Here is a 16,631-nt window from a genome sequence, read left to right as displayed (position 1 = left end):
GATTATACTGTGTTATTGAATTCAATACTTACTAAAATAATGTTTTTTGGTAGTAAATGGTTCGGTGCCCTGATAAAATTTCCATATATTTAAATAAATCAACATATTGTTAAAAAGCTATGTATTAATTAAATATAGCCAATCCATGTGCATATTCGTTAAGTTAAGATAGGCGCCTATATTTTTAAACACACTGTATCATATACAATATTCAAGTATTAAATTATTAAACCTTGTGATAGGCTACCTATAAATGATAACTTTCTTTGTTTAAAAGGTCGTGTACACTATTAAACGTTAGTAGAATAACTGATAAAATGTGTCTAATTAGATAAAATAAGAGATCTTAATGTTTAACTGTTTAAGGTTTACTGTTTTATATAACATACAGTATAGGTACTATCAATCACTATATTCTTAAACTAGGTATTGTTTCTTTTTATCTTATATATTTTTAAACGAGATAAATGATAATGCAACTAATATATTACATTTTCAAAATGTTAACTAATATACAAATGTATTGACGATAGTATGAATGTTTCTTATTTATTCTTTCCGTCAAAAAACAATATACTTAATAAATAAACAACAAAATAAATCTTTATTTAGATAACTTATTTGAATTATCTGTTTTTGTGTGTACAAATTATTTAATTTATATTTATAAAAATTAAAAACTTATCATACTAAAATCATAAATACAATTAAAATTATATTAATATATTATTATGATTTTTATTTCATAAAAATGTATGGTATTATATTAACATTATTATTGAAGCTAATAGCATAGTAAGTTTTAACATCTTTCAAAATAAGCATCTATGAGTATGTAGTATATCGTCTACCGACCCACCCTTTTATCACTTTTATCGCATATCCAAATCTTCCTTAAAATGGAAAAATATGTTCAAAATAAAGTAAAAACCATTATATGAATTATCTTAAATCTATTCATTATAATAAATCTTCTCTCATGAAGTAAATTACCTTAAATGGTTCAAAACTTTAGAAGTCTAGACTCTAGATGGTAGATATTTAATCCAAAAACCAAAAATAACTAAGTTATACCATACTATAAAAATCATTTCTAATAGTAATTTATTAATTTTTAGAAAAATTAAATTTAAAAAGAAGATTTATTACAATAATATTCAATTAACGTAATGTAATAATATAGTAAATACAATTTTTAATTAATAATAAGAACCCCAAAATTGTTTTTAAAAATATTTAATGTTTAAGAAATTCTAATATAAGATAATAAATAAAGTTATTGAATGTATACGAATAGGCAGTCTTTTTTAGATTAAAACCATTTGGCATTCCTATTACAATTATTGCAATAAAGCAATACTCATAAAGTCACGCGATGTCAAAATCGTGCCTACTATTTTCAATAAATGCTTTCTATGGTACTGCTATTCATTTTCGAAAACATAAAGCAATAAAATCGAAATCAATATTTCTTAAGTAGTTTATCCTGTCAAATGTCTGTTGACGGTGGCCTATTTTTTATTAATAAAAGACAAATAAAAAATGAATTTAAAAATGTATTGTTTAAAAGTTATGTTTGTAATAAAAGTTGTTTTATTGAAAATTTATACGCTGCATGAATAAACAATGCATAAATAATTTACCGTATTGTATTCGATTGACACCATACGATAAAATAATTCTTAATAAGGTATAAATACTTAAATTTATAATGCACGTATTATCTATAATGATTTAATTAATCATTCCAAGGGGATACTGAAGTCTGGAAAATTCTGAATGAAGAATATATAAAGCAATAAATTAACTAATATAGCCATATATATTGCTTGATAAATAAAAAAAAAGGAAATTTCAAAAATCTTTATAGTGGTTTTTAAAGCGATAAATTAACCCTATCTATATTACTACATATCATTATATTACTAAAGATACATTGCAGTTGAATTTCAAATTTCTTCATAAAAAAAAAGTCTAAAAACACAATCCTATAAGAATAACGTTTTTTACTGTCATGACTATTTCTACATTGTGCATATTTTTCCAATTAAATTTTTGTTTCTTTTAAATATTATATTGTTAGGTATATAAGAGAATTTGGTATTTCAATGTGATGCTTTAATAAATTTCAAATACTAGTAATTATCTAGAGTTTTTTTTTAGTTCTTAGTGATTTTATTCATTTTGATTAATACCTAGCGTTTTAGAATTCTTTTATTTTTTATCAAAAAACGAAAAATTTAATTTCTAATGTATAAGATTTCAAATGTATAAGTTTTCATCACCATTGAGTTGGTTGCTATTTAATAAACGAATTAAATTATTTGAATTCAATGATAAATCATTTTTCATTCAACTCAAAACACAATATATTATCCATTATGCTATAATTTGTGTGGGATTAAAACTTTTTTAATCATATAGGGGAGATGTTAGTAAAGGACAATATATGTGTTAACCACGATTTAGTTCTAAAGAAACGTATAAATTCATTATATAGTATACTTACTACATTTTTGGACTCTAATATTGAAGATAATTATAATCAATTTATTCACAATCATTTTACTACATCAAACCAGCAATATAATAATATGAAAATAATATAAGTTATTATATCCTCGTAATTTATAATCGAATTTAAGTATTCAATATCTAAATGCTTGACGAATCTCATGTCTAGTGTATATTTAATGTGTATATAATTTAAAAATAGGTATCATAGATTATTAACTATCTGAAAAGAATTAAAAAACCTATATAAATATATAGATAAATAAAATTCTTCCCGTTTAAACAATTATGAATTAAGTTCAATATAAAATTGAAAGAACCATTAATGTAAATTACATAGCGATTAACAAGTCTCTACATATAAATGAGACTATAACGATATGATAATTGAATTTAGTCCGTTCATTTAGTCATCATACAATTATTTACTATGGAACAAAAAATGTATTACTTTTATGGTATATTACATTTTCGATATATTTTAAAATATATTCTATTTATTATTTGTTTATTATTATCATCTATCTTGAATATTCTGAATATTCTTACTGATATATTTTTTAGTTATAACGTTGCATATTTTCTTTAAAATATCTGAAAGCTGAAAAGGTAATCTCAGTAGTAATGCCCAATGTTAATTAGCTATTGCTAGTATAATTTTACTCATATTTACGTATTCATGGTAAATTTTACACTCGTGTTACAATGATTAAATGTACTTTCGACCTAAATTAACAGTTATATTGCTATAGCTGATAGTTAACACAAATAAATACCAGATAATAAATAGATTCGTATAAACCTACGCCTATAAAAACCAACACGCCACATAAGAATCGTTTTTTTGCTTAAGCTTTAGCTTGATATGGCAATAACGATGAGTGGTTATTTTGTCTACTTTTAGGTCTGTATACGATCAACTATTATACAATACACGTATAATAGTTAAAATACTTTCACGGGATAGCGGAATAACATGAAATTATTCAATAAATACTCAAATTTTTTATAGGTACTATTCATACTACGATTTTTTATTCGAAATCTAAAGCTTATTCAATGCCTGTACTTAACCTGATTTTAGAATATATAGCACATCATTTGAATTATCTATTTTAAAATTGTATTTTAATTAATAATATTTATAATGTTTTTAGATTCTCAGCAGAACGATAAATGAATTGTTTTTACAGTTATGTATATATTTTTATCATATATTTATATGACGTGTTGAAAGCTACTTTTTATTCTAGAAAAATGTTTTATTCTTAAAGTCTGAAGAAGGTTTCTGATCTAAATCAGATCTAGTTGATACTTTGGTTACTTAAGAAGTAAAAATTCCCAAAAAATTATGACGAATACAATATTATTAATCGATAAAAACCACGTACAAATAAAAATAATTATGCAAAATAAATGTATGTCTGTCTACAATGATTAAACATAAAACTAAATTGGAAAATAAAATAGTTTCCTGTAGACTTTTAAGACCACAATAACCTATTATCTTTTAGGTAAATGGTATATTTAAATTATATCTATGCATAAACATTTCAATAACTGTACATAACCCATATGTTTAAAAACACACTATTTAATGACCTATATTCATTTTTATTTGAAAAAAATGGACAAACTTCTTTTTTCTCTTTACGTGTCTGTAGTAGCAGCGTAAAAATAAAAAACACTCTAGAATTCGTAGATAGTAAATGGATTTTTACCTAGAAAAATAAAAGTCAGTAAGTAATAAAATATTCATTATTAAAAATGTATGTATTTATCTTTTTTAATTCTGATTATGGGATGAGTCAAAACATAAACTGCTGTGTTTGAAAAGATGTAAAAGTTCACACCGGGGTACACCTTGGTGGCTGGTGCTTTATATTGTACAAAAATGTGTAGTACGAAAAATGACAAAAAAATAGACCCTATTTTATGACTTAATGGCTAGTGATGAATCGTGCACAGGAAGATATTATTATTATATGCCACTCCACTTTCTACAGTAATAATACTATTTTCTTACAATACCACTCTTTTATTTAAGATGCTTTCTATAATTTGTATATTTTTAATTTATTTTAAATAATATTTTTCATAAAAATAAAAATAACATTATTGTCTCCTACATAGTGACGTGATTTACGGCACATTTTTTAGTAGTTCGGGAATCGTTCAATACTTCTATCGTTGTACGAAGTCGATAAAGACGACCATATTTACACAAATACATAGAATGTGTTGCAAGAATGAGTAATATGACATTTGACCCATTGGTGCGCATGCAAATTTAGTTATTTTATTCCCATTATTGCGAAAAAACTCTTTTACTAACATATATTATGTTATGTGTGTAAAATTTCATCATTTGATTACTTCGATAACGGAAAAAATTTGTAAAAAGTGTCTTGCATACTTGTCTTCAACTGTTCGACAAATATAGAACGAAGTTTCTCTTGGAATTCAAGAAAATATTTCCTAAATTTCAGGATGCATTTTTAATTAAAAGTCTGTAATAAGTACTCAACTGTATCTTCTCAAGTAAAACATAAAAAATATTATAAAAATGCACTGATTTTTATTCATGAATTCCTATTTTGAAAAGTGAATACTTAAATGCAATGTGCAACGCAATGAGCCAATGTGAATGAGAATAATTTATTATTACACTACCACGATTTTAAATTACATAAATTTCAATATTATCCTATCTATAGAAAATATTTATTTGTGTTTTATTAATTTTCATTACCGCCATAAACTATAACCCTCATCGTGAGTCACTATTACAGGTTATGATGTATATTATGCAAACTAGTTCGAGAAATAAATACACGTAACTTTATTTTGATCGAAATTTGATCAAATCATTCTGACGTTATGTCAAAATTTGAAACCATTAATCGAAAAGACATAGTACGTAATAATATCAAAAAGCAAAATTATTGCACTTATTATTAATCATAATATTATAATATTAAGTTATTACACGTCGACAATACATTTTAAAATTATTTTGTTGATCTGCGCAGCAATGTAGCCAAATTGCCTATACGTTGCGCCGAATAAGCCAGTAATTCTTGTATTTTCATAAAATATAATAAGATATACCTAATCACACGAAAAAAAAAAGAGGGACAGTTTTTTTATTTGGTAAGTTTTGCTTCTTATAATAAATATCAATCATTACTTCAAAAATTGAATTTTTTTTTTTTTCATTTATATATTCATTATGATAGTATTAAATGCAATATCTAAATTAATATTTATCCTTATTCCTTAACAGTAATATTGGATATCGAACTTGATAAAATCAAGTCAAATACGTTTTAGTACCATAATTGTCTTGATAGTCCTGCTCCTTTCAAGTCAAGAGGGTGAGGTATGTTCGGACCTTAAACGTGATTTATTCATAGTGTTTGTTAATAGTGTCAATATATATGCATTATGCATATTATATTAGTATGTATTGAAACACAACACGTATGTTGCTGTCCACCTCCTAATTAACAATAAGCATGGCCAATGGCCAATGTCTCTTTATTTACGAGTGTTTGTTTTAAGATTTTTTCATTTCATTTGCTCGTTTCTAATTTTATGTCATTAATTACTGATTTTGTTAGTTGTCTTTAACCGTTTGAATGACGGATACAATCTAATCATTTTTTTCGTATTTATTTATTATATGATTCAATATTACGCACTGCGCAATTATGGGATTAGGCACAGTCCATGTAACTGATGTAATTTAAAGCTTACGACCATCAATTATACATGTATACTCGTATTTAGGTTTAATTTCTTATTATATCAACTGACGTATATTTATTATTTGAATGAATAAATATAAATTTCTTTGATACTTAGCAAAATAATTGAGAATAAGAAAAAAAACTTTATACAAAATGAGAATACTTACACAAAACCACAATTGCAGGTTATGGTAATCATGAAAAACTATATGACAGTAGCTAAATATTTCCATAATTTTCAACTAATTTGTTTTGAAGAAATCAGGACCTCATGATGAGGTTGATTGTTAATGCGTACGTTTAAAACAATTTTAATAAATAAACTTAGAAACGTAGAAAGATACTTTGCAAAACCATCGAAATTATACAATTTTATTTTTTCCGGGATTTTTGAACTCTTTAAACATTTATCAGGATAAATACTAAATTCAAAGACTTTATTACGATACAATTTTTGTGAATATTCTATAAAATTCGATAATTATTATAGTTATACACAAATAAAATAGCTTATATTAAAATACAAGAGTTATTTACTATAAATATAATGACATTCTTCTTATGTCTTATAACTCATTTTAACTTTTGTTTTGAAGCAAAGATCGGTTTTCTTACCTTTCTACTCTCCGAGTAGCTTCAAGACGACAGTTTTTTTCAATAAATAAGTTGTTCTCGAAATACGATAATAGATTTGTTCATTGTTTGAGACTGGAGAAGAGTCCAATTTCTTATGTGACACACTGACCAACGTCGGTGAACATGAAGCAGTGGGTAACTTTTGGATGGCAAATCCAAACTGGTTGAATCACGAGTAAATTGCAGATCCGCAACTTTATAGCCTCGCTAGTTCCAACGTCCGATATTTCATCCATTTCAATAATTAACATTAAGTTATTCATTAGCTCTCCAGCACATACGCAAACACACAAACACGTGTTTAGTAAAATTTAAATTCATACTAATGTATAATACTACATAAAATCGTTTATTCTTATTACTTTCAAGAAGTCCCATTTTGATCTTGAACGCTCCATGTTTTTTACTAACCTTTCTATGTTTTTTAGACAAACGAAAACGAGTAACCCACATTTTAAACTTTTTTTTTATGAAAAAAAGTGATTATATTATAATATATTATTTTCCAAGAAAATTAATTATTTTTCAAGGTTCTGCAATACGTTGATGTTCGACATATTTTAAGCGCTCTTGAACATTTCCACATCTTACAAGAATGGTATCAAGTTCAACATCTTTCTAGTCTACCAATGGCCGTTTACCATCTGATAATTTATTCAATTTATTTTTCAATATATCTAATTCAATCAGTAATAGTTAATCGGTCGTTACCCATAGATGATTGGGATAGCTTGATTTTAAATACATACTTTGCATTGACGTAACTGAAATCAAAATAATAAAAATCTTTTATTTCTCTAATTATACATTATTATAGTACGATTTTATATAAAAACATATCTCCTTTAATACGCGTGTAGATCTTTAGTCAAATTTTGGCAGTGTTTCTAAGAAACAAAATTTCATTAAATTTAATTACTATAAATAAAATAAAATATTAAATTTGAAGACACATTACACAATTAATAAAACTTAATATTAACCATAAAGGTTTGTTATTCTAGTATAAATACAAAATTGTATACAGGTAATTTCGTGACATCAATGCATGTTAACATACAATATAAAATGACCTTTTTTTTAAGTAAAAATAACTTAATTCATTGTAACACGAATCTATATTAAGTACCTACCTAAGTTTGAAAATTAAATAAAACACTAACACTTTTTCTCTTTTTTTTTTTTTGTATTTATTTACTTCACTTAAAAAAAAAAAAAAAAAAAAAAAATGGATAAGTATTAGTTTGAACTTGATTTATAAGATATTATATATTTAATAACAATATTTATTTTATAATTTAAAGGCCATAATTCTGTCTAGGGACTAGGATAAAGTATTACAATTGAATAACAATAATTATTTAGTCGGGATTTCTATAATGCGTGTGCATTATTTTGGCTAGGGGCATACTATAGGCAACTCATCGTACCAATCGGCCATGGCTGATATGAGATTTCCTTATCAATAACTGACATTATTGCTAACTTCACGCACGTACTGTATAATCAACAACGTCGGTCGTCGACCACATAGATTCAAAAAAATGTACAATAACAACACACAATTCGTACTGTGAATTACACTTTACATTCTTTTGTTTTTGCTGATTAAATTTTTGCCAAAACAATCGGCTGCGAACGACTTAATAATTAATATAAAATGGAAAATTTATCTATACCTACGTTAAGAGTACTGTATAAACATTATGTGAACTGGGTCAGTGCAAATCCAGATCGGACAACTGATCTAGAAGCTTCAATAAAATGGATATCATACTTTCTAGCTGGTATTTTGTTTATAAACCATGTATTCCAATTATTCACTATAGCTTAGCACGTTATTGCAGGTCGTATCAACAACTCGACATTACTGTCCGAGCTCATATATTCCATGTCCAACTTCATGATGTTATTTAATGATCAAATTATACTAAGCACTGCCAAAACGAACTCTGTAACGGTCGGTGATAAAGGAAAGAAAAAAATATTTAGCTCTGAAAATATCAAGCGTTTCATTACCACTGTGGATTATATTGAAGTGTTCATAGAAGTATCTGCTAAAAAACTATGGGGTAACAAAGGACGATGGATTATAATTGTGCTCTTGCAGACTGTAAAGTAATTATTCGATTATTAAACTTTCTCTTTTTTTTATTTACCTCTTAGACATACTCCATATCAGCTAAGGTCTACAAATAATTATGGATGCCTATGTGATTGTTATGGTTTTCTGTAGATGCGCTGCGTTCTTAGCTGTACAGTCCACGTTAAAATTACTTCACATTTCTATGCATTAATTCAATTTTATTTGTACGCAAACAAAAATGAAAGATCAACCAATTTTATTAATAACATATATGATAATATTACAACATATTTTATTACAATTATACGTTCATAGTTTTTCATATAAAGAATATAAGAAAATATTAGATTCATATTAAAAGAAAATTATTAACAAATATATATATATATATATTTAAAATGATAATACATAAAATAAACTTAGAAATTTAAATCAATTAACAAAATTATACATCCTTAGATGCATTGACAAATAATTTTTAATATGATGCTTATTTTGATTTTTCTCCACCACCAACGCTCATAAATGAAAGATATGTATTCCATGCTAATGATACTACTTGTACTGTTAAGACCCTGTATTGTAGTGGAACAATAGTGAAATTAAATGTCTGTACAGCTGGCCAAATCTAAAAAAACAAAATCGTAAGATAAGAAATTGAAAAAAAATTGCATTAAATGTATTTACCAAGTAACTAGTAAGCATAACTTTCACATAGTTGTCTTTTAATTTATCTTGTATTTGTGGCCATTCGTCACCACTGAACACTCTACTCATTATCATCACAGCTCCATTAATAATTGGTGATGCAATCGTTTGGTCAACTAATATTTTTTTAGCTATTATTGGTATTGTGTTTTTAGTTCCTAATCTATCCAATGTTTTATACCACATAGTAAGTGTTGGTCCGACCGCACACCCAATAGATGCATAACGAACTGTACGTAACCAATCGATTTCATCGGGTTTACGTTTTTCTACTGCGCTCTGGGCCATTAAATCCCCGACGCCGAACAATAGACCTAAAATAAATTATAATATCTATAATGATTATATTTATACTCAGTGTTACACCGGTTACATACCCGTTTGAACGAGATTGGTCCTTACTGGATATGTGTGGCTGTAAAATCTGTACCACTTAAAAAAAGATGCCATTTTTAGTGTTTGATGTTGACTATGATTTTGTATTCTACCAATATGAATGATTACTGTCGGTTTTCACTGCGTTACGTTTGGTTTTATTTTGCTTATGATTTTAATGGCCAAATCACCTGTGTAGATCAAAGTTAAACGTTTATAGTTTTCAAATTTTTTATTTTAATTTATTCGTTAGTCGATTAAAACAATGTATGGTCATGTAGTAGGCCATTATCACATAGCCTCCTTAAATTTTTTTAATTCGATAACTTGCCTATTAATCAAAATTCAATATTCACTATGTAGTTAATTGTATTCAAAACTGTTCTGATTGCAACTTGTTAGTTGTAACCGGTTGATTAAATTGTTTCGTCTTATCTAAAACGTTGTCAGCGCGCACTGTGTACAGAGCGTTCCGAATGATATTAGTATACTACCACTTGTAACTCACATAACAACACTGTTCACTTATGGTTATAAATGTTATAATCGTCTCGTAACGTGGGATGGATATTGATTATTATTTAATATTTGTATATAAATATACTATGTTTGAATGTTGCCAAATTTTGTTTTAAAAACGTATTGTTTTTGAAGGATTCTCAGTTATTGTACATTGTACAATTTTACTGTACAATAATATTGTAGGTAGTCGTTTTGGTGCTAAATCGTAACTAAACAGGTAGGTGTAGATACCAAATGTTATGAATGCTTATTTTTCATTATCTGTTCGATAATAATATATTCGTTCTTACACTCACGCCTAGCATATTATTCAATTTCTTTACATACCTACCTACTACATGTCTACATGTTATATCAATACGTTCTTAACGTGTTTAAATTATTAACAAATAGCTTTCATAAAAATGTCAAAGATGGTTCAAAATTGACTCGATATTCATACCTTTGACCTATATTATCATTTGTATTGCAGTTCATAGTTTTATTTAGTTAGGGATATATTGACTTTGACGTATACCTTGTGTTAATATTTAAATATTATTTAATAGTATTTATGTTACGACATCAGTTATTAGTCTGCTATTTTTAAATCATTACAGTCTCCGTAATATCTTACCATAGTGTGTATGCAAAAACAGTAAATGCACTGAGCTGCACGTGCGTATCGAAAGTTTCTAGGGCTACTTATCGCTCCTTCAAAAACAAAAAAAAGAAATGTTTTACATAAGCATATTAAGTTTATACGTTATAACTTTAAACTTGTAAATTTTAATTTATGTATATTTGTTAACATTTGTAAATACCTCACTCATCCTTGAAATGGTATTTCGACTTTCCGCGTATGTGCTTACTCGGTAAGCAAGTATCTCTGTTTTAGGTATATTTCGATTAATAGTTCTCACTAGAAAATATATAGCTCAATATTACTCAAATTCCCAATGTCATATTACAATTGTATTGCTGTAACTAATAGCTTTCAATTATTATTTATTGTTTCGTTATGAAATGTCATTGGAAACGCAAACGCCAAAACAATACAATAATTATTAGGCAAGATAGGTACACTTAATTAAACATTTAAACAATTTTATAAAAATATAGAAAATCGAACCATATCGAAACAGTTTAGTATTGTATCTTTGCAAGTCGCGCTGTACATAATAATTACAATATTAATTAATAATTCATGTATAAAAAATATTTTATTTTTGTATACGTTTTAGTCGTTTTACTAGTCTTACTAACGCTTTTCGCGACGACTAAATTTTACAGATGCATGGCACGCCTGTACCTATTGCACGTGCACAAGCTCCACATACTCGAATCGCCCCCCATACAACCTTTGGATCGAAAATCTGTGGGACTCAAACATAATGACACCCTCGACGATGTCATAACGCTACCGTCAGGACGGACCATTCGCAAACTGGACCATGGTAATACAATAAAATACGCCGTTGTCGAATCATAATATTATTATTATTAATTCTCGATAACGCCCTCAATACTTGACCGTTTTCCGTTTCCATTTTCAGCCCCTCCGATGAACCGACGCACGTGGGAAGCCCCTCCGAGGGCAAATAAGCTCGGCGGCATTCCCGGCAAGACTCTGAGTGACAAACACGTCGTGGCGGAGGTACAACGCTCAACACATAATTATTATATTATTATCATTTATCGTCATTAGTTGTTATGATAATCTGACGTAGAATCGATTCGAAGAAAGATGCCTTAGAGCTTAGAGTTTAGTCTCGTACAGCTTTTAACTATTACTTATTTCAATCGTCAACGTGGATTTATTATAATTGTCATCAGAGCTGTGATTTTTTAATGCAATAAAATATGAAATGCTTGTGCGTCCGAAAATAGAAAATATGTAAAACATACATTATATAAAATTAATGTTCAATTGTATTTATACCTAAAAATACCAATTAATAATAATGTTTATGTTTAATGTTAGAATTAAAAAAATTGGGTAGATTCCATAAAAAAATCTAAATTATAAAGTCACTTAATAACAGTTTGGAATCCACTGAAATAGATTTTATTGCTTGACATTATTTTATTTACATCCATGTTTTGAATAAACAATATTGGAAACATCAAGAATAAAATATTTAAAATAATTGTAGTAAATTACACTGGTTTTAATTTACTCGGCTGTGTAATAGGTGTTAAGTATTTGAGTGTAGCTAACTGGAGGATAATTTCTATATTGCAGCTTAGTCAAGGGTGACTTTTAAATAAGTTAGTATGCATGGTTGAAATTAAATCATATTTTAGTTTAATAAAGCTTAAACTCTATAAAAATAACTTAATACTTATTTTCATACTCTGATAAAATTGTTTTTTATGATTCGATTCATTGTTAATTATAAGTCAATCAAATTAATTTTTATTTAAAAAACTTCTCTGATAATCTTTAGTAATATTAAAGCTTTTAAATGTTGTATTGTTTATTATTTTAGACAATGTATATAATGAAACCAATTGTTCACTTGGGCAGTATGTGCGTTTTTGGTGAGAAATCGTGGAAGCCTTGGTTGATTTCCATAACAATTGAATATATAAGGTAATAGTTGTGTAAACTGATGATTGATGAATAATGCTTGTAAATATTTGAATTAATCTTAATTTTTTTTGATTTTAATTATTATTTTTCTGTTTTAGTCTGCATAGATTAAAGTCAATTCAAAATCTAACACCTCAACAACGTTTGGTGTTGTCAAAACGATCGCTAAATTTGGCCATGTATATGGTCAGATCACCATTCTTTGAAAACTATTCAGAAAAACACATCCGTTTATTTTTACATTGGTTTGTTAACTCAGTGCCATTGGTTGGTCCATTAATGCGTCCTTTCCTAGAATACATGAAACAATGGCAGGAAACATATTTTTACCTTTGGTCTGTCTAACATGTTGTTGGAGAATTTATGTTACTCAGTTTTACACATTTTTATAAATTTAAAAAAAAAGCAATGTTTTGGGGTAACTATTAAACTAATTGTTTTTTTTTTTTATTATTATTGGTATAATTGTTTTTATATGCATTGTTGTACACGGTGATTTTTTTTTTTTATATTTGTACTACAATATAAATGTTTTGTAGGAAATGCTCAATTACAATGTAATTTATTCATTTAAGTTTTGTAATTATTTATTATTTATATTTTATAGGTACTTACTATTTTCATTGACAGGGTTTAAGTGCTTTATATAATATTTTGAGTATTCAGTAAAACTAGAAAACAAAATGTATTAATTTATTGAATTTCTTCATGTAATTAATCGAGATAAGAAAATAAATCCTATTATAATTGTATAATGAAATATCATATAATAACTGTTATTTTTCTATAGATCAGCTAAACATAAATATTCCATTATTATACTATTATTTTAAAGGTGTATTATTAAAAAAACACGAATTAAGTATATCTTAATTCATGATGAGTAGTTATAAGTTTGTATGGATTGGTACTATAAAATAATATAATTATATGATATTGTTAATAAAATAGAATTATACTTGATTTTGATTTCAATGGTGTGTTATAAATTTATTAAGCACATGAATTATGTATATATGTATAATATATAAAGTAATATTTGAATTTCAAATAAACTTTGTAAAATATTGCATACTTTCCACTATTATGTTTAAGAGTGAGCAACATGAACATAAATGATGAGCAGTGATTGAATTAAGGGAGGAAATAGCCCTCATAATATCTCTTTTGCTATTAAAAATATTTGTTCATTTAATACATTTAAAAATCAATTTAAAAAATAAAGAAATTGTTGGTGAGACGTTGGTGTATATGCTTTAACTGATAAATTACAAAAATATTAACAAAAAATAAAATAAAATAATTTCATTATTAATTATAATCCAGAACATAACATCTTTATTTTTCCCTACAATTTTAAATAATAATTTTTATCATTTTAAGTACTTAAGTGTTGGACACCAATTTCAGATCTTGAGAAACTTAGACATACAACTGATTGTGGTTGGGATGGTCTTAAAATAGCAATTACTAAATAAGTAAGTTGAATTGTGTTTGTGTGTATCCGCTATAAGGTTTTATCTAATCTAAATTATACTATGGGCAAATAATAAAAAAAAAAAATCATAGGTAATGAATTTATAATGTGATTGAACTACATTGCTACCATTTTTTTTATAACCAAGTTTTACCTATGACCTCGGAATAATATTTTAACTAACACTTAAGTATTAGATTATTTCTTACATAAATCCATGAAAACAAAGTAATTAATGAATAAAACTATAAAACTGAAAAATTAAAGTTATGTCAATAACCATTAAACTATGTAGTATATGTAGTAAGGTTCTTAAATTATTTAAAAAATTAACTAAAACTAAACTTTGCATGAATATAACAGCAAGACTACATAATATTTAACTAATTATTACTACAGTTTATTAATAATGAATATTAGAATAAACTTACGAGATATTAATTGTGCCTATATGGGCACAGTGTATATTATACTCTCTTACAAATTTGATGATATGTTAATTTGAAAATAATATTAATGATAAATAATTAATGGTAGTAAAAATCTGGTACGTAGATTTGTATGTTATGTGTGAGCAAAACAACAAATGCGGGTACTTGGTCTTCTTAATAATTCTAGACAATCATTTAATTTCAAAACTAGTCAATTTTCATTAATATGTAGGTCAAAGTAAACATTATCATTTACCAATAATGTTTATACATTTTTACTTAAAGTAAAGATAGAACAACAGCAGTAATTTACTTTCAATCAAATTAATTTTAAATTAATTGCACTAATGCACTAAAAAAAAAAATTATTATGAGTGACATTAAAAATATTTTAATACATTCTGGTGTATAAAAACATTATTGAAAGGTAAACTATTTTATGTCCACATATTTAGTTAAATAAATGTATACATAATATTTATAATTAGTTTTGCCAAAACTATTTATTTTTGCAAATTCTCTGAATTTAGTTTTGTTATTATGTATGTTAAAAATAAAATAATTACTTTAGTGAGGTTTAAATTTTGAAAAGATAAAAAGATAATAATCAAAATTGTTTGGTTTTAATATTTGTAAAGTAAACAGCTACTATGATAGTAAAATAAAATATGAACAGCACTACAAAATACATGATATACCTACTTATAAAAAAGAAAGATATAGCAAGAATTATTTCTATTTCCAAATACACAATCAAAAAGCAAATTATTAAAATAAAATACTAAAGAAATATGTTTTTATATAATATTTTTGAATCCAGGACAAAATGACCTTTTTTTTTAAATTTAAACAGTTATATGCGCTTTTTATTGTAAGTTTTCATTATCGAAAATAAATACTGTAAAGTTTAGAATTCCAATAAGTTTTTCAGTATTTATTTGTATTATATTTTGTCTTTGATCTTAACACTTTCTTAAATCACCTTTAGTATAACTTTTAATCAATTTTACATTAATACATGCAATAAAATTTAATTAATTAAAATTGAATAAATCATACATGAACCAATGCTATTAATATTGTATTTAATATTATATTCTATGTACAAAACATAACTAAAAAAAATATTAAATAGTTAACAGAGTATTTTTTTTTTTTTTTTTACAATCTAATGGCAAAATTAATATTTGTATAATAATAATTAATAAATATTATTAGTAAATGTTTCCTTACAAAATACAATTAACAACAATTTATTACCAATAATACATTTCCATTAAAAAATAACAATAGCTTACCATTTACATAGTAACAGATACTATTGTATTTTAATTAGTAACATAACAAAATGGAAATAAATAATTTAATTGAAAATCAAGTTAAATATTGACTATTTTCAACTACATGTTTTATCTGGCTCATTAATAAAATAATTAAACATTTTCAATTGTTTAATTGTTCTTTATGCATTATACTAAAAAGTATCAAGTAAAATTGTTTGTCCTATTCATTTTATTCATTATATTGTTTCAAATTTTGATTTGATCCATTAAAT

The 16,631-nt window shown here is 25.7% G+C and overlaps 2 protein-coding genes across 2 annotated transcripts; one reads left to right on the top strand and one right to left on the bottom strand.

Moving 5' to 3' along the window:
• The first annotated feature begins 8,417 nt into the window (after positions 1-8,417).
• On the top strand, positions 8,418-13,659 carry LOC112597393 (peroxisomal membrane protein PEX16). The gene is made up of 6 exons (XM_025343430.1): positions 8,418-8,689; positions 8,750-9,020; positions 11,866-12,029; positions 12,129-12,229; positions 13,065-13,168; positions 13,267-13,659. Exons 1-6 carry the CDS (start codon positions 8,563-8,565, stop codon positions 13,511-13,513), a joined length of 1,014 nt encoding a protein of 337 aa, XP_025199215.1. The 5' UTR covers positions 8,418-8,562; the 3' UTR covers positions 13,514-13,659.
• LOC112597394 (protein Mpv17-like) lies at positions 9,425-10,564 on the bottom strand. The gene is made up of 3 exons (XM_025343432.1): positions 10,074-10,564; positions 9,676-10,010; positions 9,425-9,616 (listed from the first exon to the last, which is right to left on the bottom strand). Exons 1-3 carry the CDS (start codon positions 10,144-10,146, stop codon positions 9,479-9,481), a joined length of 546 nt encoding a protein of 181 aa, XP_025199217.1. The 5' UTR covers positions 10,147-10,564; the 3' UTR covers positions 9,425-9,478.
• Positions 13,660-16,631: the final 2,972 nt, after the last annotated feature.

The sequence above is a fragment of the Melanaphis sacchari genome, unplaced genomic scaffold, assembly GCF_002803265.2.
Source record: "Melanaphis sacchari strain LSU unplaced genomic scaffold, SCAv2.0 Contig40_pilon_pilon, whole genome shotgun sequence".
NCBI classification, from domain to species: Eukaryota; Metazoa; Arthropoda; class Insecta; order Hemiptera; family Aphididae; genus Melanaphis; species Melanaphis sacchari.
Note: the sequence above shows the minus strand (reverse complement) of the source record. Positions and strands in the feature narration are given on the sequence as shown.